This window comes from Scylla paramamosain, chromosome 6 (assembly GCF_035594125.1).
Source record: "Scylla paramamosain isolate STU-SP2022 chromosome 6, ASM3559412v1, whole genome shotgun sequence".
In the NCBI taxonomy this organism is placed as follows: domain Eukaryota; kingdom Metazoa; phylum Arthropoda; class Malacostraca; order Decapoda; family Portunidae; genus Scylla; species Scylla paramamosain.
The window spans coordinates 3,095,368-3,116,117 of record NC_087156.1 but is presented as its reverse complement, the minus strand read 5'-3'; the positions used below and the strand labels follow the sequence as shown (position 1 = coordinate 3,116,117).

General features: G+C 36.7%; 1 protein-coding gene across 2 annotated transcripts; it reads right to left on the bottom strand.

Annotated features, from left to right (window-relative positions):
- Positions 1–621: 621 nt before the first annotated feature.
- LOC135101217 (retinol dehydrogenase 12-like) lies at positions 622–20,332 on the bottom strand. 2 transcript variants are annotated; one of them, XM_064004839.1, is made up of 9 exons: positions 20,222–20,332; positions 8,646–8,788; positions 8,361–8,453; positions 7,952–8,079; positions 6,910–7,024; positions 6,555–6,743; positions 5,438–5,550; positions 1,956–2,045; positions 622–1,745 (listed from the first exon to the last, which is right to left on the bottom strand). In XM_064004839.1, the coding sequence occupies exons 2-9, from the start codon at positions 8,779–8,781 to the stop codon at positions 1,641–1,643; spliced, it is 969 nt and encodes a 322-aa protein (XP_063860909.1). In that variant the 5' UTR covers positions 8,782–8,788; positions 20,222–20,332; the 3' UTR covers positions 622–1,640. The 2 variants fall into 2 exon arrangements, with proteins under 2 accessions (XP_063860909.1, XP_063860908.1); XM_064004838.1 differs by lacking the exon at positions 20,222–20,332 and adding an exon at positions 10,742–10,815.
- Positions 20,333–20,750: the final 418 nt, after the last annotated feature.

Below are 20,750 nucleotides of genomic sequence, written 5' to 3'. Positions count from 1 at the left end.
TACTGTCACGGATGTGGCTCCCACTAGTTAAAATTTCAGATTTTATTACTAATTTCTTAAATCCCAACAGAAGATCAAAATGTCACATCTCCAGAAATTACTGACAATCTGGCAACACTACTAATTCAATTTCAAACCTCCGCTACACACACACACACACACACACACACACACACACACACACACACACACACACACACACACACACACACACACACACAGTATGTTTCCCATTCTGGATGGAAAACAAATAAGCGTGAAAAATTGTTTCCAAATAGTATGGAAACAGTTTGCGAACAATATTTCCAAACTGTTTGCAAACAGTTTGCAAACTGTTTGCACTGTTTCCAAACAATGTTTCCTGGTGTGGACAGGCCTTAACACTTTAATAAATGTTATCTGTATAAAGTGAGATACAGAAACTGTTACAAAAGATAATCTTACCTACAGAGCAAGGCCTGAAACTAAGGGCAGACGTATATCCAACACGACGATTACGAACACACTGATAAAGCTGACTCTACACGATCAATATTATTGCGCAATATTCCGTATTGTACAATATTATTGACAGTGAAGGGGCGGTATTGAAGAATGGCACAATATATTGAAGACATCAAAAAGAGTTTGATATTTTATTGCACAATATAAATTACATTACATCGCCACTCAGTTGTAATAAATGCACCAATGAGAACTAGTACCCCAGTAAGTAATCTATCTTAAAATGAATCAGTTACCTAATATAGCTTCTGTGACTTAGATTCAGGGAATGTGATGACAGATAATTCTGCAACAGGATCATAACTTGCCCAGTATTTTTCTTCTTGCAATTAGACATTAAAGTCAACGTGTGTGTTAAAGGAATTATAGTGAAAGTGAAAATGAATGACCCCAAGATGAAAGCTTTCAAGATAGAGGGACAGTAATTTCATCTGAAAAGAGGAAGGCACACACCATATGGCTAGGCAAAAGAGCAGACACTCAATTTATGTTATAAATCTAAAAATGTTTTACTTTATTGGTTAATAATTCAAAATCATATGAATCAATGAAGGTTTTTTTTTTTCCTTCCTCAAAATTTGTTTTAATTGTAACAGCTACATTAAATACGCGATGTTTCGTTTCAATTTTTTGCAGACCCAGAAAACAAATCCTGTTTGAAAGATCTGCGAGACCTTACTAGCTCAAGGTAAGAAGAAAAAAATTCCAGTCCAATAAATCTTTCCAATTTAAACATTTTTTATAATGGGTAGCAAGTAAAAAAAAAGAAAAAAGAAAAAGAAAGAAAGAAAAGAAAAGTTAAGTCAATTCAACTGCCACTCCCAAAAGATCAGATAGAGACATTCGGAAGGTTGGCTGATTTATTTCCAAAATTGCCTCGACAAATGAAACAGATCAAGTCAAATCGATATTGCCCAGGTATTCGAAGGTCAGAGGGTTGGCAGTGATGCTCGTATTCAGAATGATTATGGAAGACAGAAGAAATTAAATAAGAAAACAATACAAGGCAATGGAGACAGGGAAGGTAGGAGACAATTCAGCGACTGGTTAGGAAAGGAATGGTGGGTAGTTCGGGGTCTCGGTAATAATGGGTGACCAGCACGACCAAAGCATGGCGACTGGTAGAGGCCAGGGGGTCAGTAGTGGATCTCGTCTTTCTTCAGTCCAACAGCCTTTATGCTGGCCTCCCACAGCCCGGTGGCCAAGTCCTTGCGGAGCGCCATATCATCCATGGGAGCATCCTGTATAAATCAAATTATTTATTTATTTATTTAATTTTTATGTAAGAGGACCACTGGCCAAGGGCAACAAAACTTTAATAAAATAATAGGCCCATTTAAATGCCAGTTCCCAGAGCAATGCTGTGAGATGTGAATTCTGACCTGCATGTGGCAAAAATAACTTACTTAAAACTTGAATTTCGAACTATATAGCCGTGTGGGTCACATTACCTTGCAGTCAGCAAAGTATCGGCCACTCACGCCCTCCACCTCTTCTGACACTGCCAAATGGATGTTGGTCTGCGCACCGGAGATAGCGTCCTGAGAGAGAGAGAGAGAGAGAGAGAGAGAGAGAGAGAGAGAGAGAGAGAGAGAGAGAGAGAGAGAGAGAGAGAGAGAGAGAGAGAGAGAGAGAGAGAGAGAGAGAGAGAGAGTTTACCTTTTCGAGAATATAACAAACTGCCCATATTACGTATCAATGAAATCTTATATCTAGTTGAGCAAACGATCACAGTGGCATTTGGTAGGGGACAATTTTTCGAAAATAAACATTCTTCCTTAAAAAATAATGATATGACATATGACCGCAATATCGCGGTCATATGCCGCCGCTGCAAAATATTCGGAGCAACAGAAAAATATTGATAAAAGTAAGCTAATTAGGGCAGGGTTAAAACTTAGTAAAAATCCTTAAAAAAATAGATTGATCAGCGAAAAGTGGAGTGTTACAAATTAAGATGGCAGGCATTTGAATGTATTAATTTCAGGTGAGAGGTGCTAGTGACACTATTGACCCAGAGTATTACATCTGGCGCTGTTCGTTTCGTACCCAAGGCACCGACCTAACTGACCCAGATACCTGACGTTATTCGTTATGTGTCCAAGACACTGACCCCACAACCCAGGCCCCAGGACACAGCGTTGCTCGTTATATGTCTTCATAACTTGCCTCTGGGTTCTGAAGCGAGATTAAAGTTCTGCGTAAAACTATATTACATCTGAAATCATTTGAAATTATTAATATTTAAAAAGGGAAGCTGTAATTTATGCAGAAGACCAGCCTTCTCCACAAACACGATGGCCTCATATTCTGGGGAAGGATCCCTTTCCTAGTATCAGTGAGATGCAGAAAGTCTCATATTCACCGTAACAAAGGAAGTGTATTGTAAGTGGGACGAAGATTCCCTGGATATGTGGTAACCATGTGCGAGATGCGTGTGACACAACCAGAAACAAGCCAGTGCCAAGTCCACGGACGGACAGCAAAAAAAGTTACCACTCCCATCTTTGTGGGGGCAACTGAAGCCTCCCACCTACTCTGCCAATTGACAAGAACTACCACCCTAACAGAGGGGTACAAGTTTTGAAATGGAACGGAGCCAGAAGGACCCAATAAAACCCATCTAAGTTGTAGAAGGTAGAGCCACTCAAGAAATGATAAAAAAAATGATGAAAGGGAAGGACTAAATAGTTCCATTGTAGAAAGAGCACTAAGAGAGTCACTAAAAATTGTAGAAGACGAAACAGGAAGAGTATAAATAATTCTTAAAGATAGCATAATGGCAAACTGTTCTGCAGGAAAAAAAAAAAAAAAGTAATACCAGGAAAGATGTTGCCTCGAGAAAATGAGGGGAAGATAACACCATACTTGACTCCAGCATCAGACTTTGAACTATCCGTAAATACAGGGAAGAAGTCAAAATATAAGCAAGTGTCCCAAGAATAATGCATGGAACTCACAATGCGGTAATGAGTTCTTATTATGAATTGCAGGGCCGCAGACTGAAACGTGCAGGAATTGCCAGTAACCAAAAAAAATTAAAAAAAATAAAAATAAATAAATAAATAAAAAATAATAAATAAATAAATAAATAAAATAAAATAAATAGAATAATAATAAAATAAATAAACAAATACATAAAATAAATAAATAAATAAATAAGAGATAAATAAATAAATAGGAAACATACAGGAAAGGTAGGCACATTCAACGTCACCATGGCAGACGCAACTCTGAACGCAAAAGATTCAGGGAAACTCAGGTGAGGCAAATGCTGAGGATGTGAATCGCGGGAGACTGACACATAAGAAACTGACTCAGGAAGACGGTAAACTCGATATCACCACCTCAACATCAAGGACTGCCGACTTGAAGTTCAATAGGAGACCAGCGTCCATCAGTAAGCTAGGTATTGCCAAGGGCTGAGCGTAACGCTTTAGTTATCATGCGAACACCGACATGGTGCACCAATTCAACACACGAAGTTGTGCCTCTGTTGCAAACAAATAAAAATCAACTTCGAAAGAATAAGCGTTCGGTGCAAGAGGAGAAGGGTCTCGATGAAAAGACGTGGAAAAGTGTAGAGTGATATCACCAGCGTAGGAGTGGATAGGGGACAAACTTTGTTACATCATTGATGAATAATAGAAAGAGAGTAGATGATAGGACATAACCCTGAGGAACACCACTGTTAGTAGACTTTGGAGAACAGTGACCGTCTACCACAGCAGCAATAAACCGGTCAGAGAGGAAGCTTGAAATGAAGTTACAGAGAGAAGGATAAAAGCCGTAGGAAGTTGATATGGAAATCAAAGCTTTGTGCCAGACTCCATGAAATGATTTTAATATATCTAAGGCAACAGCGAAAGTTTCACCAAAATCTCTAAAAGAGGATGACCAAGAGTCGGTAAGGAAAGACAGATCACCGGTAGACCGGCAATGACAGAATTCATTCCGGCGATCAAATATAAGATTGTGAAGTGACATGTCGATTATGATTGATTAAAAACTTAAGAGATGCACGAAATATACGATAGTTGGAGGGATTAGAGCAGTTACTGTTTTTAGGAACAGGCTGAATATAGGCAAACTTACAGCAAGAAAGAAAGACAGATCTGGGAGAGTTTGAACCGGCAAAGTGCTAGCACAAAGGCACAGTTTCGGAGAACAATTGGGTTACCCCATGAGATCCATAAGCATTCTGGGGATAAAGACCAACGAGGGAATGAAAAATATTGCGAACGATCTTAATTGGAGGCATGAATAGTCGAGGGATGGAGAAGAGGGAGGAACAAGCTCTAAATCATTAAAGGTAGATTTTTTAGCATAGGTTTGAACGAAGAGTTCAGCGTTAGAGATAAATTAGGTGGCAGTGGTGCATTCAGGTTGAAAGAGAGGAGGAAAAGGTGAAGAAGAAAAGTTGTTGAAGATATTTTTGGCTAGGTGCCAAAAAGTCATGAGGGGAGTTATATTGAGAAAGATTCGACTTAATATTGATAGAGGGGTTATTGACACAGGCCATGTCTTCAATAGCGAGTGACATCAATCAGGTAAAACATTTTATAAAGAATTAACACTTCAAAATTATTATTGTATTCCAAATTATATTTTCCAAAATCTACTTAGGGCAAGGGTCCTATTTCAACTACTAAGCATCTCATCACGCCAAGCACCGCAGTGAAAGGTAAATGTGGCACAGAAAGTAAAGACAATCCTAACACTTAATGACTGTATGATAAGTGCGAAATAGAAGGAAGAGACAGGCTTATTAACAAAAGCATCCAAAACTAAGAGATTGTAACACTACATGACTTAACTCGCTCCCTTCCCATTTGCTTTTGTTCACTTATTGCAGATAGATACTGATGGACATGTAAACAGCGTCAATAGAACCTGAAACTGTGCCAAAACATGTGCTACTTGGGTTTCTCACCTTGGAGGCAATGACCAGCATAATGTGCGTCAAGAAAGTCAACAAAGAGAAGTTCATTGAATCGAAGATTTCAGTCCGCACGAGTCCTGGATGTAGGCTGTTGACCGTCATGTCTGGCGGGAGGGAATGAAGTGAGCTTTGAATTTGACCACGAAGTACCACAGGATGGCGACACCAACAACTACTAGAGCAACAGCAACAGCAATAACAAACAAGAATTAGGGCAACAACAACATTTGAAAAATTTATTAATGGCCAATTGAGTGCATGTTACATGTGCTTTATGTATGTATGAATTAGGGCCAATCTTTATATAAGCATATGTTTTTCGGGCAGCAGCAGCAGCAATAGCAATAGTTAAAACAAAAACAATCGTAACAACAAAAGGAAGTAATTAGAATATTTCTTGCTTGACGCCACATCAACCACGGTCATATGGTGCCGAAGTAAGACAACCGAAAATTTGTTTAAAATAGTACTAAAGTTAAAAAGAAAAAATAAGTATATATATATATATATATATATATATATATATATATATATATATATATATATATATATATATATATATATATATATATATATATATATATATATATATATATATATATATATATATATATATATATATATATATATATATATATATATATATATATATATATATATATATATTAAGTTCAAATGTAAAATGATAAGAAACTACAAATTAAGCCAGCTAGGATATGAATGTACTAAATGCAAGTGAGGAGATACTGACCAACTGACACAGAACAGTACGTCTGGGGTTATTCGTTTCATATTAAAGGCACTGACCTAACTAAGTAAGATATTTGGTATTGTTCGTTATTTGCTAGAACAAGAAAATGATAGAAAAGAAGAAGTAGAACATTAACAACAACAACAACAACAACAACAACAACAACAACAACAACAACAACAACAACAACAACAACAACAACAACAACAGCAGCAGCAACAACAACAATAAAAACGTTACAAACCATAATAATAATAGTCCCAAAAGACAGTGGTCAATACCAAGGCCACATAAAACTACTTAGTTAACAGCGAGTTTATCACAAGTCATTTCAAGAGGTAACTCGCTATTCCTCACCAGTGCCAGCCATCTTGTCCGCCAGTTCCCGGGTGAATAGCACGTTGCACAATTTACTGGCGGCATAAGCTTTGTTTGGAGTGTAGTTGTTGCTTATGGCCAAATCATTCAAGTCAAAATCAGGAGCAAACTTGTGTGCCAAAGAAGACACGTTGACGACACGACTTTTTCCAGATTCCTTTAGACGTCCTGTGTGAAGTGAGAGCATAAATATGATCCAGGAAACCAAAAATAAGCTCTAGTTCATCACTGGCAAAACATAAGTACATAAATCTTGTCGCTATCAAGTTGTACAACTAAGTTTTGGATGGAGTGAAGAAAACAACGGTAGCAGCAACAACAAGCAAAGACTTACCCAGCAGCAAGTTGGTCAGTAGAAAGTGGCCGAAGTGGTTGGTTGCCATGGTCAATTCGAGACCGTCAGCTGTCACCTGTCTCTTCCCCATACCATAAATACCCGCGTTGTTGATCTGTAGACAAATAGACAAGTCAACAAACTGCCATCCTGTGAAACAACCCTCTTCAAAATTAGCAGAAACAACAGACAACGGAATATCTAGCGCAGTAGCTGTGCGCCCGCTCTGTAATGTTTTATCTTATACACACATGTAACTAAACATTGTGCGGCATAATGCGTTCAATGATTATTTTTTGTCCTCTTTTGTTGTACACTCAAGATTTAAATTACAAGGTCATGTCTATGGGGGGCAATATCTGAGATAAATAAACTAGATTTACCGATAATCATCATTGCCGTCATCCGCTTCTGTGATTACACTACAGTATAATCAGTCGTCTGTCTCACCTTTTCCATTCATATCACTCGGCTGTCCGTCCATAATGTAATTCAGGAAACAAGAAAATAGTGTACCAATATAATATTATGTCCGCCCCGTGGGGAAACACATGTGTAAACAACTTCCCTTTTCTTACCTTGGATTATCATATAGGCCTATGTTAATCTTTCCTTCTCTGTTTCACTTTCTTTTGATGTTCGCCGCCGTTAACAAGTGATCCTAAATTTATAGAAAATAAAAAAAAAAAGGACTCAGGCCCCATCGAGGCTCAATTTAGGGCTAGATTCTGAAGCGAGCACGCTTTTTATTATCCATATCATCAAATAAACGCGAAGCTACCAGGTTCCATCAGCCTTATCGCCAACAATCCAACAGGGAAAGGGAGCAATCTTAAGATAACGCACTACGCCGGTACCTACATAATTATGACTCTCAAGACGGTTCACTACGCCGGGACGACAGTACTTGTAGATAAGCGTTCGATGAGGGAGAGATTTAACCTGCCTTGATCTTAGCTGTCTTGATTTTGAGTCACGTTCAAATAAATCTACCTTACCTTAAAGTTCATTGTTCAGTGCCAAATTCCACCACCACACTCACCAACACGTGGATGGCCTTCTCGGTGTCCAGCACCTCCTTTGCGAAGGTCCTGACGGAGGACAGATCGGAGGTGTCCAAGCGGCGCACCAACACCTCCCCGCCGGCGTTACTGGCAGACCGGAGCTCATCTGTGGTCAATTAGTACCTAACTATTACCATTGAATATATATATATATATATATATATATATATATATATATATATATATATATATATATATATATATATATATATATATATATATATATATATATATATATGTATATATATATATATATACACACACACACACACACACACTAGTACCAATAATCGACAGTCATCAGTCTTCCTGCACTCTTCACTACTCATTGTTATTAACATATTAAAATCAACACAAAGGCGCAGCGTGTGGGGTCCTTTACTTCACCTGCCACTTTGCGTCCTTTCTCCATATTCCTGCAAGCGATGATGACTCGGGCGCCGCGCCGGAGCAGGTCACGAGCAGTCTCCTTTCCAATTCCTGGTGATAGTTAGCGCAGTCATTAACTGGTGTGTGTGTGTGTGTGTGTGTGTGTGTGTGTGTGTGTGTGTGTGTGTGTGTGTGTGTGTGTGTGTGTGTGTGTGTGTGTAACAAAACATACACAAAAAATATCATGCCGTGGGTCAATCTCTCCTCTCTACCTTCCTGCCCAGCAGTGTGTTAGAGCCTCACCTGCAGTGCCACCGGTGATAATGACCGTCTTGCCCGCCATGGACCTGGTGCTGGTACAGTGGCCTGACGTGTATGTGTACCAAAACCTCAGAGTCATCCCCACCACTACCAGCGCCACCAGGATCTCCAGCCACATGGTTGTCCTGTAATACACAGCTAGAAACTGTAGCGCTAACAGCTGTGACAAGAAATGATAAGCCGTTATAATAATAATAATAATAATAATAATATGTATATATATATATATATATATATATATATATATATATATATATATATATATATATATATATATATATATATATATATATATATATATATATATATATATATATATATATATATATATATATATATATATATATATATATATATATATATATATATATATATATATATATATATATATATATATATATATATATATATTATGATAGACTTTAAAAAGTTCTTTAATGCAAAGGCTTTAAAATATGTGGAATGATAAGCATTTCATCAAATCCTCTGACTGTGTTCAGCCTCTCTCTCTCTCTCTCTCTCTCTCTCTCTCTCTCTCTCTCTCTCTCTCTCTCTCTCTCTCTCTCTTCGCAGCAAGGTTGCATCTGTTACTGCCTTTATTGTCTCTTTCACGCTAACTAGTCTTCTGATCTTACTAACTGCACGCCTGCCTCCGTCTCCCGGCCTCGCGACATAAGGCTTTGTTCATTTTCTCAAGAGTATTCTGTCCAATTCCCTAATGGAAAAGTTAACTAATATTTTCAATCTTTCATTACTTTTACTGATAAACTTTGGGACTCTGTTTCTGAATTTCCTCCTATGTTTAAACATTCTTAATTTAAGGTTCTGAGACGTGGAGCCTATATACCAAACTAAGCAGTCATGACATCTGAAAGAATATACGACGTTAGAACATAAATGCATTGGCAAAATATCTTTATATTTAAAAGATAAACCAAAAGTACGTGTTCGAACGTTGTATATTTTTTATAATTTTATGTCCTCACTGCTCAGGTACATAGGCCAGCTAAACACAAGTTGGTCTTGAAGGGGGATGATTCAAGAGCTTCTTCCAAAACCGAGATTAGTTGCATGCACTGTCTACCTTCATTAGACCAGGGGTCAATGCCAGGGGACAAACCCAGTTTACGACGGCGCGAGCTGGCATTTGAGAGGGCCTTTTTTCATATAAATTTTTTGTTGCCCTTGGCCAGTGACCCTCTAAAAAGAAAAAAAAAAATACTATTCAGTTTATAAATTATCTTGAAGAAGCTTGTGGTGGTGTTTTTTTTTCTTTTCTTTGGTGTGATAGGCAACATCGAAATTAAACACCATTAAAAACTATAAACACAGTAGGAAAGTACTCAGCATTCAGTCTGAAAGTGTGGAATGGGTGTGAAAAAAAAAAAATAAATAAATAAATAAATAAATAAATAAATAAAATAAAATAACTAAATAAATAATAAAATAAATAAATCTGTAAGTGAAAGTGAGTCGAGAAAGCAACAATACAACGCAACACATCTCATTTCGTTAACCACGTGATAATACAGGTGTCTTGCCTTCCCTGTTCAGCACGGAAGGCAGAAGATACAGATGACAGGGCATGAGCGCCAAAGTATTAAAAAAGAAAAAAAAAAAAAAAAACAGGCAAACAAAACGACATCAGGTGTAGACACGCTAATGGTATCAGCAGATCTATCAGACCGCACTCTACATTACGAAAGCTACTGAACAAAGGTTATCTTAAAGTACCAAGGTAGGGATGGACGGAATGTGAGAATAGTGACCGCTCACATCCTGCTCTGTTATAACACTGAATTAAATATAGAATTTCGTTTCCAACCAAAGATGATATCGTCTATACTTTCCTTGGCCCCGACGACAGAAAATAAGCAAAACGGGATACTCGATGTGTCCCAAGAGAGGTGGAGTTGAGGGAAACATTAATTAACTTTTTTTTCCTTCTTAATAATAATTGTTATCTGTACAGTGAGGCTTAGAAACTGTTACAAAACTCACTGCAACAGCTGATGTAGTTGTCTACCTCTCACTCTGTAGGTTCAGATAAATACATACGAGTTTTATCATAATTTTACCTATTGCTCAAGGCCTGAAGAGAGGAGCGGACGTGTAGCCAGTACGACGATCACGAACACACTGATAAACTTGAGATAAAATCATTTCATTATCACATCATTATATCATAGCAAACTTTGAAAACGTATGACATATTAGTTTTCGTATTTCTCGCTCCTACTCACATGATCCTTTAAGAAATACATTCAGCATTCAGTCTGAAAGTGTGGAATGGTTGTAAAAAAAAAAAAAAAATGACATCCACTGATACAGCGCAATACATCCACTAATGACATCTACTGTTGGTCTTAAGAATTTATACAATTAAAGCTCATCTTTTCCTCACCGCACTACAGGTATCACGGGCTAATAACCTTTCCTGTTCCCTCCTACTTCCTCTATAATCACTTTCAATCCAAGGCTGGATGCCACGTCTCGTGACCACACTCTTGAGTCTCGGAAGTTTTCTACCATCCGGCTTCTATTTCCAGAGTCACTGGATTAATTAATTGTGCTACCTGTCTCTCTCCTAACTATTCTAATTGCACACACACACACACACACACACACACATATATATATATATATATATATATATATATATATATATATATATATATATATATATATATATATATATATATATATATATATATATATATATATATATATATATATATATATATATATATATATATATATATATACATATACATATATATAATTAGTTTTTGTTTGTGAGTTATCATTAGTAGTAATATATCTTGTTATTATATGGAATAATTGTGTTTTCTATCCCGAAGATCGCTCTGGTACTGAAGTGATTTTCTGGTGTGCTGTGCCAAGGTAAGGGTTATGTGAGAGGGTTTAATAGCTGGCGATTTCGGATAGTTCGGGTAGGTACTTGAAGCCTTTAAAAATCCAGACCTTTAAAACTTTCCTGGATCAGTGTAACGCCCACTTAATGGAAAGATAACCGGGACCGTGACAATGATATCACGAACGCCATTATAAGCATAAATCCAGATGTGTTTGAACGTGTTCTTCAGCAGTGGAGGACACGCATTGAAATGTGTTTTCAACACAAAGACAGTCATGTAGAGCATATTATATAAATAAAAATGTTTTTCTATAATTCTATAATTTCTTATAATTTTTCCTATGTATAGAAACTTATGGGACACCCTGTATATCCTGAAAGGACCATAATGTCATGGCCGCGGTGAACGTGAATCGTGTGTTACCGGGTTGCTCTGAACGAAGAACTAGTTGTTCAGAGCACTGGTTATCAACACCATCCACCAGGTAGCGGCAGGCAAGTTATTCCAAGGGCACATGGGGCGGCATACCATGCTATATCATATCAGCTTCCATCAGGCACTGACAACTTATCAGTGCTTGATGACCGTGATAAGCATCTCTCCGTCCCTGTGGTGACCAGCGGGGTGTATGGGATATGTTGTAAAAAGAAAAAAAAAAAAACAAGGAGGGGTTTACTGAGGCCTTCATCAGCGCCCATCTCCCCTTCGTGGTGTCCTGATGTATTTTCTTTTCAAGAAGTGCTTTTCGGCTTTCCGAAATTTTTTTGATCATGTTCATTGTAGATAACTTGTCACATAAATGATAAAATCCACAGTAAAGACTATACAGATGAAAATTAAATAAAAAGAAGGGATACTGAAACATTTTTCTTTCAAGATTAAAAAAAATCTTTTTGGTTGGAGTGGGACTTTCTAAAATATTGTCCACTGTATTCTAAACTCACATACATTATATAAATGTGAAATAAATGAACAAAATAATACATTAAAATAAAAAGAAATCATGGCTTCAGGCTATTGCCTCTTTCAGGAATTCTCCTTTCATTCATGATTACATGTTTTCTTTCTAGAATTTATCTCTGGTCTACCAATATTATATTCACGATGTTCTACTAAACGAATAACGCTTATGTTCCCTTTTCTTGGGGAACCTGGAAAGAATCATCAGTTGGCGACCAACTACCGCCTCATTTCGTTAATATCTTGCATTTGTAAGTTGCTGAAAAGATAGTAAATGTCAGGCTTATGTGGTATTTATAGATAGTAATTACTTGTCGTCTGTTCAATATGGTTGCCGAAAAATGCAGTCTATGCCTGATGCTCTTTTGTCTTTAGAATCTCCAATTTATGAAACATTCGCAATCAACATGTTGAATATTTTTTTTATTTGGAGAAAGCATACGAAATGGCGTGGTGCCGCTGCATTTTACTTATCATGTTCGAGTTTGGTCTGTGTTGCCCATCTTTATATGATAGTTTTTATCTCGTTTTTTTTATGGTTACGGATAGAGTGGTTTCTGTCTGAAGTTCGTCTTGGGTGACACAAGAAAGTATATTTAATGTCACACTTTTTGCTGTGGCCATAGCAGTGTCATCAATGTGGTTCCAGATGGAGTTCGTGGTTGCTTATAATTATGTCGATGACTTAATCACTTTTATGCGGTGCGGATGCCATTGATTGAGAAGCTGCAATTAGCATAGGATTCCTCAAGGGACTGCATCTAGTGGATTTCGTTTTTCGCCTTCGAAGATTGGCCATACACTTTTGCCGTCTTGGTGGTGTTCATCCTGACCCAGACGTGCATCTCTATGATAGAAGTATCTCTTGTGTGGAGAAAACTCATTTCCTGGGTCTTATATCGACAGCCACCTGACTTGAGTACCTCACCTTCGTCATTAATAAGACAGCTTGTATGAAGGCACTGCCACTTCTTAGGGCGCTGACTAAGAAAAAAAAGCACTAAGAGTTTAGCAAAAACAACAAAGCAAAAAGAGCATTAAGAGATCAGCAACTCTTAGTGTTCTTTTTGCGATGGATTTATTTAGTCCTCCCCTCCTCCTCTTGCGCCGAACTCTTGTTTTTTTCCAAGTTAGAACATGGTTGTGACGTTAATTTGTCTGCTACTGAGGCACGACTTTGTGTGTTGGACTCAGTGCATCATGTTGATTTCGCCTGGTAACTGGTGCGTTCCGCTCATTCCCAATTTCTAGCTTAATGGTGGATGCTGGTGTCCTTCCATTGGACTTGCCAGTCTGGATGTTGAGGTGCTGGTACCGATTTCACCGTCTTCCCAAGTCAGTTTCTTGCTTGTTAGTATCCCGAGGTTCACGTCCCTCACCGGAGTTTCCCTAAACCTTTAGGATTCTGGGGTGCATCTTCCATGGTGACGCTGAATAAGCCTTACCTGTCGGTAGGAAGCTCATTGTAGTCTTCTTTCGAAACTTGAGAGTGTACTGTGTCATGATATGCTTTAAAAATCATAAACTAGGAAAATAAATTAGGAAAAAAATATCATATGTTTGCTAAATGAGTGACGTTTGGTGACACCCAAGTAAAGGCTTAACTTCAATTCGCTGCATCTCGAGACTATGAATAAAACGAACTTCTGTCTAATATAATTATATAAATTGTATACATAATTAAACTCTACGTCTGATGTTATATCCCTGCTCCGGATCAGACAAAATTTATTCAGTTGAAATAGAGGAAAACAGCGCATCTTTATTTATTTATCTTTTTTTTTCTTTTTTTGTATTATGCGCATGCGCAAAATGTATTTGAAATAGATATATTAATTCATGTAAGCATTGTTTCCCCATATTACTTAGCAAACTGGTCAGTGTATTAGTATTAGTTTATAAGTTACTATGAGGTTTTTGCGAATGCACAGTGCGAATCCAGATTTGACATCCTCAGTTATGTAGTACATATTTAAAGTACATAACAAGTTTCAACAAAATCAACTGATAATTTCTTTAGAGACCATAAGTGGGATACGCTTCCATTAAGTAAACCCAGTAAAATTTATAAACCATTTATCACATGAAATTGAAAGTTGTTCTACTATATGAAGTGTTTCGTTGTCAGGCAGGACCAGGGCGTTTATATTCAAAATCCACTCACCGGAACATAACTTCATTTGCTCATAATTCGTATAAAGACCATTTATATATGGAACATTTATTTATTTATCTTACAGTTCAACATGCATGCCTAAATAAGTTTCAGTTATAATACTTATTCTATCTTGTATAATCATGACGCTAGTTACATGGACACCTTGATTTACAGGGGCAAGTTGGTTACAAGGGTAAGTTTGCAGACTTGGAATAATTCCACTATTTACCGCTTGATGGTGCTGCTACTGACGTCAGCTAATCACCTCGTGGGGCCTCACTCACCAACATGCTGCCTCATTAGAAGGTCTCATGATATGATTGGAGTGAGGAAAAGTTTAATTTTGATGCTGGTAAGTAAATTTTCGGTCACTTATATTATTTGTTGTATCATGCATCTAGTTATAGATGAGTAATATTCATTTTACCCATAATTTGTCTTAGGAATCAAGAATTGTTTACCAATCAAACAGATCATAACAGGTTTCTTAATCTATACGAAAATCGTTGGCACAAAGAAAATGGGGCAAATTGACTGAGTACCATTTATATATAACATATTAAATTTATTACCTATATGTTTTCATATTATATTTGATTTATATTATTTCTGTCATATATGTATGTTGATACATATATTAATTAGCTTTAACAAATTTTTTATCTTGTATTTTTAGAGATGGTAAAAAAAAAGAAATATGTATATATATATATATATATATATATATATATATATATATATATATATATATATATATATATATATATATATATATATATATATATATATATATATATATATATATATATATATATATATATATATATATATATATATATATATATACATATTTTTTTTTTCGTTGTTTAAACTGAATCTTCATGAAATTTATCTTTACAGATATTCTGTATCTAAACTCACAATTTCATACATCTAATTTGCTATTTATATATAATGTACCCCTCATATGGGGCATGTTGACACACTTAGATTATTATTATTTTTTTCTAAGTAATGCAGAGTTTTAGTTTGGAAAGAAAACCATGTTTTTATTTCATGAAAAATAAGATGAATGTTTGCATTTTTCAATGAAAGCATTAAGAAATAAAAATTCTCTGTGGTTTACTTCCACCACCGAGAATGTAAAAAGTGTGCCAACTAACCCCGGTCTCCCCTAAACACTAGTGACAAAGCGACCACAGTAAACCAAACATCGGAAAGTACAAGACATAAATGCAAATTTAAAACGCTTGCCCTCCATATATTCTAATTACTTTCATACACACACACACACACACACACACACACACACACACACACACACACAGCTCAGCCCACTATAGCTTAGTGCTGGAGAGAGTCTTTACCTCTAACTCGTCGCTAAGGATTTATCCAATGGTCCTGTTGAGTGGAGGTGGGATGCGAGACGAGTGTAAGGTGTCCGCTTTCCCACATATCGGTCCATATGAATTCTAAGCTCTTTTCAGGTGAGCAACAAATGGCGGACACGAGTAATTGTGACTGGCAAATTATTTAATGTTTCAATGCTGTTCATAAACTGTTGTAATATCGTTTCGTCAGGAAGCTTTCGAACCAAGGGAACAGGATTGTAACAGGCCAGTTCCAGCCGTCCAACTGCACAAAAGGACCTACTGTAAAGGAAGGAATCACTCCTTTAGCGACTTTTTCCTACAGTGTGTGTGTGTGTGTGTGTGTGTGTGTGTGTGTGTGTGTGTGTGTGTGTGTGTGTGTGTGTGTGTGTGTGTGTGTGTGTGTGTGTGTAAACATGTGTGTGTAGCTTTAAGAGAAGATTAGACAAGTTTATGGATGGGGATAATAGATGGAAATAGGTACTCGTAGGTATATTTCATACAGGGACTGCCACGTGTAAGCCTGGTCGCTTCTTGCAGCTTCCCTTATTTCTTATGTTCTTATGTTCTTTTGTACTATCTCTAGAGAGATCTCTAGATAGAGAGAGAACTTTTAAAGTTAAACACACACACACACACACACACACACACACACACACACACACACACACACACACACACACACACACACACACACACACACACACACACACACAATGAATTTACACATCAACTAACTTGTACTGAGTCGTATTTCTGTTGGCGTATTACCTTCATCTTCTCTTTAGATATAATGCATCCCTCCGTCAAAGAAAAAATGAAAATTGAATAAAATGTAATAAAAATAAATAATTATAGTGGCAATAATAATAATAATAATAATAATAATAATAATAATAATAATAATAATAATAATAATAATAATAGTAATAATAATAATAATAATAATAATAACAACAACAATAATAATAATAATAACAGTTTTGCGGTATGTACGATACGTTTAACCCAATCACTACCAATTGAAAATCTTTCCCGCGCACTCGTCGTCGTCATCCTTGTGATGTCCACTGGTGATAGTTACCGTTCCTTTTGGTTTTGGATTACTCGTGTATTCTGTTTTCATGTGTGCGACTCTCTGCAACATGATAAGTTCTTTCTGGCAATTTATATTTTCCTTATGCATTTGAAGAAGTTGTTTTTTCAGTTCTTTAAATTCTTTTTCAATTTGCATTCTCTGTCCTTTTAATTCTTTTTGCATTTCCTCAAGAAGTTTATCATGTACTTCATTAACATCTATCATTGTCCTAAGCATATATGCGATTTCATTCATTGTACCTTGCTGCTGGATGCAGATATTCACCATGTCAGCGATGCCTTCCAGTACTGTATTCCTCTTTGAATTGGTTTCTTCAATTTGTGACAGCAACTTCCCATGACGCACTAATTCAGCACCAATGTCAGCATCGCTTGTTTGACACGGATGCTTGAGCTGTGGTGACTGAGTGACTGAAACAAGATTCGGCTTGAGCTGTGGTGCCTGCTCCTTCTTGTACTGTGGTGTTGAGTGAGATGGGAAGTTCATAGTGTTTATAGGTCCTTGCGTTTTATGGAGTGACTGTATAGAAGAATCGCTTCCTTTGTTTGCTATTTGTTGAGGTCCAGCCGATATGCGTGTGGTGTAACGGTCCTTTTCTCTGGACGTTTTACCTTGCGTTCGCTCCATTAATTCTGTAACAAATAAATGGAAGTTATTTACTGCAATCAATAGAAATCATTCTCCCAATCTATTGCCTGCTCATTCCAGGAGATAAAAATAAAAGAAGGATCTCTGTTAATTCAAAGTCTTGCATTCCCTCCCTACATGATATAATGACACTGTCCCATTGCTTACAGGTAAGACTATACCCAGCGTTATGGCAGGGATTGGGCCTACTCGCCTACAGACGCAACTGAGGTGGATGAGCAGTCATCATCCTGCCCGATATCACGGGTGCGACGAGTGGGTCATGCAGACGGCTTATTTATATAAACAAATACCGGTAACAAAAAATCTTTCTCATGCAAATATAACTGTATATAGAATAAATTGATTTAGCTCTTGACTATTTATATAAGACAAATAAAATATGTTTTGAATGAAATATAAACTCGGGAAAGTACCATGCAATTTCTGTTTGATTTAATAATGAAGAGTTGAAAATCAGTGAGAACATTACTACTGACACATTTGACTAAAGCTGGATTTGACACGAAAATGGCCGCTTCGTCACGGCGAACCCAAGTTGGGAATCTGGCGCCAAATAAAATACACTTAGTAGTCATTAGCAGCAATTGTGATACTAATAAAACGACAAATAAGAAATTACTTATATTATGTTTACAGTATGGAGTAACAGGTTGCAGCAGAAAAAAAAAAAAAAACAGCAAAAATCTAGTTTTAAAGATTAATAAGAAAAAGAAAAGGTAAAATTTCATTAAAATTCTCATTTATAACCTGAATGTACGTGAAATACTGCTTTTCATGTTTTAAAGAAATATATACACAATTCACATATCAAAACTATATTCATAGCTAAAAAAGAATTCCCTATATTTATATATTACCACTTTCAGTGACTTATCATGTTTTACGCGACGACAGTTTCGTTATTATCATCAATATTTCAGGCAACCATTTTAGTTTTAAATTTGAATATTTTGCAGCGGCGCCATATGACCACGATGCTGCGGTGTATTAACCCTTTAAATCAATCAATTGAGTCCCCATCTTGAGAAGACCTTAAATGTCTCTAGGCTAAGCTGTGGTTCGGATAAAAAAAAAAAAAAAAAATCTTCTTCTTCTTCTTCTTCTTCTTCTTCTTCTTCTTCTTCTTCTTCTTCTTCTTCTTCTTCTTCTTCTTCTTCTTCTTCTTCTTCTTCTTCTTCTTTATTATTATTATTATTATTATTATTATTATTATTATTATTATTATTATTATTATTATTGTTAATGTTCACATGATACGCGGTTTTACATGTAACCTCAAGTCTCATCTATTTCTCACTCTTCTTCATTCCTGAGGTGCCCGAGGCTGATCACAACAAACCTATTTATGTTCCCTCCTACTTGCCACACCTTCAATTTTAGTCCAAAGATCAAACATTAGAGATTCTGTCGCTCTGCATTCATCTTTCCTTCTTGCTGGAAGTTTTCATATATTCATTCATGCGGAAGAATGGTGATTGTTCCAGTCCTTGAATATTCTGTCTTTTGGAAACTTGTGAGTCTATTCTCAACTTGAAGATCTTAAAGCACTCATCAGATCATAACCATTCTCTTCGTTAGTAAAAGGTGATTTACTGAATATCATCTAGTTTTTGACCTGTCAAAGAGGTTTCACCGAAACCTATGTTGTTGCTGGTAGCATATATGGTAAGTTTTGTCAGCCAACGAATATTTACAAGTCTACGTTTCCATGTCATACTGATATTATAAAACTAGTCAGACTCTTACTATGATCAGAAAACTAGAGTTTAATCATATGAGCTTCCTGAGATATCATTCTTCTCGACCTGGCTTGCAGTGCTCTGGTGACGCAGCTCTGATGTGATTTTGCTTTTAATTAGTCATTGGGATATATAGAGCTCAAATAATTTGAAAACCAGTCATCATTTATGGAGAAAACCCTTTTAAACCACCATGGATCCTGTGCAAGTTTTCATGAGTAGGTTGCTATGCCTCTTATAGTTTTCTGTTGTTTACTAGGTTCTCATTTTCTTCGCTGTTTCCTCTTCACCCCATTATGTTCCCCATGGTTTGGCTTTTAATATCTAATTATATTGTTATAATCTTGCATACCACAATCTTTTGTGTGGGGAACTAGGTTCTCTGTTTTGGTTTAATATCCTGTAATTGTTCTGGATAGATACGGATTGGAACGACCTGGAATTTCTTTCACTCTTTGCAACTGTGGTTGAACTAAGTGGGTTACTTTAAATTTGGACAAAATATTGTTTTGAATTAAGAGTTTTATCCGTGACAACTGCAGTTGCATGTAAAGCAATGACACAAACAATTAATCACGAGTATGAAATAGTTGGATCGTGTGAAAAGGCCCTAAGATTATTTTCTTATGTTTTTCGTTGTCCTGAATAGTTTTTATAAAAGGGAATCCCAGAATGTGCCCTTAATTAATACAGCTATCTTACCTAATGAGCAAGAGCTGCGTTAAGGAGTCGGACGTGCTACCAGTTCAGTGATCACACACACACTGAAGCCAGTAACCGATCCTGAGAACATACCACAGTAATCACCTATGCATTCGGACTTGCTATACCATGCACGTGTGAGGAGGATCTTACTAGTAGTACGTTCGCAGGAATGTCAAACTCTCGCATGATATTTGGAATACATACACATTTTATTGATTAATTCTAATGATCACTAATATCATTAGTTCGGTTAATATGTGGCCTTCATAATTTACGTGATATGATATACCGTCAAGTGTCTCTTTTCACTGATAACACAGCATTTCCAGGAAGACACTGATATTGTCAAGTTGTTGTTAAGTGTTCACACGAGACGTAAAGGCACAGCGTGAGAAAGCCACCAATAGTGGCCTTGACACACACACACACACACACACACACACACATACAGAGACAAATGGTCTCTCTCTCTCTCTCTCTCTCTCTCTCTCTCTCTCTCTCTCTCTCTCTCTCTCTCTCTCTCTCT

What these genes read in the sequence shown, in the direction of transcription:
- LOC135101217 (XM_064004839.1), bottom strand. Translation starts at nt 8,781, where the DNA reads ATGTGGCTGGAGATCCTGGTGGCGCTGGTAGTGGTGGGGATGACTCTG. An exon ending in GAAAGGACGCAAAGTGGCAG is followed by an intron (nt 8,080 to 8,360) that starts GTGAAGTAAAGG and finishes AATTGACCACAG; the next exon opens with ATGAGCTCCGGTCTGCCAGT. An exon ending in GGACAAGATGGCTGGCACTG is followed by an intron (nt 5,551 to 6,554) that starts GTGAGGAATAGC and finishes CCCTCCCGCCAG; the next exon opens with ACATGACGGTCAACAGCCTA.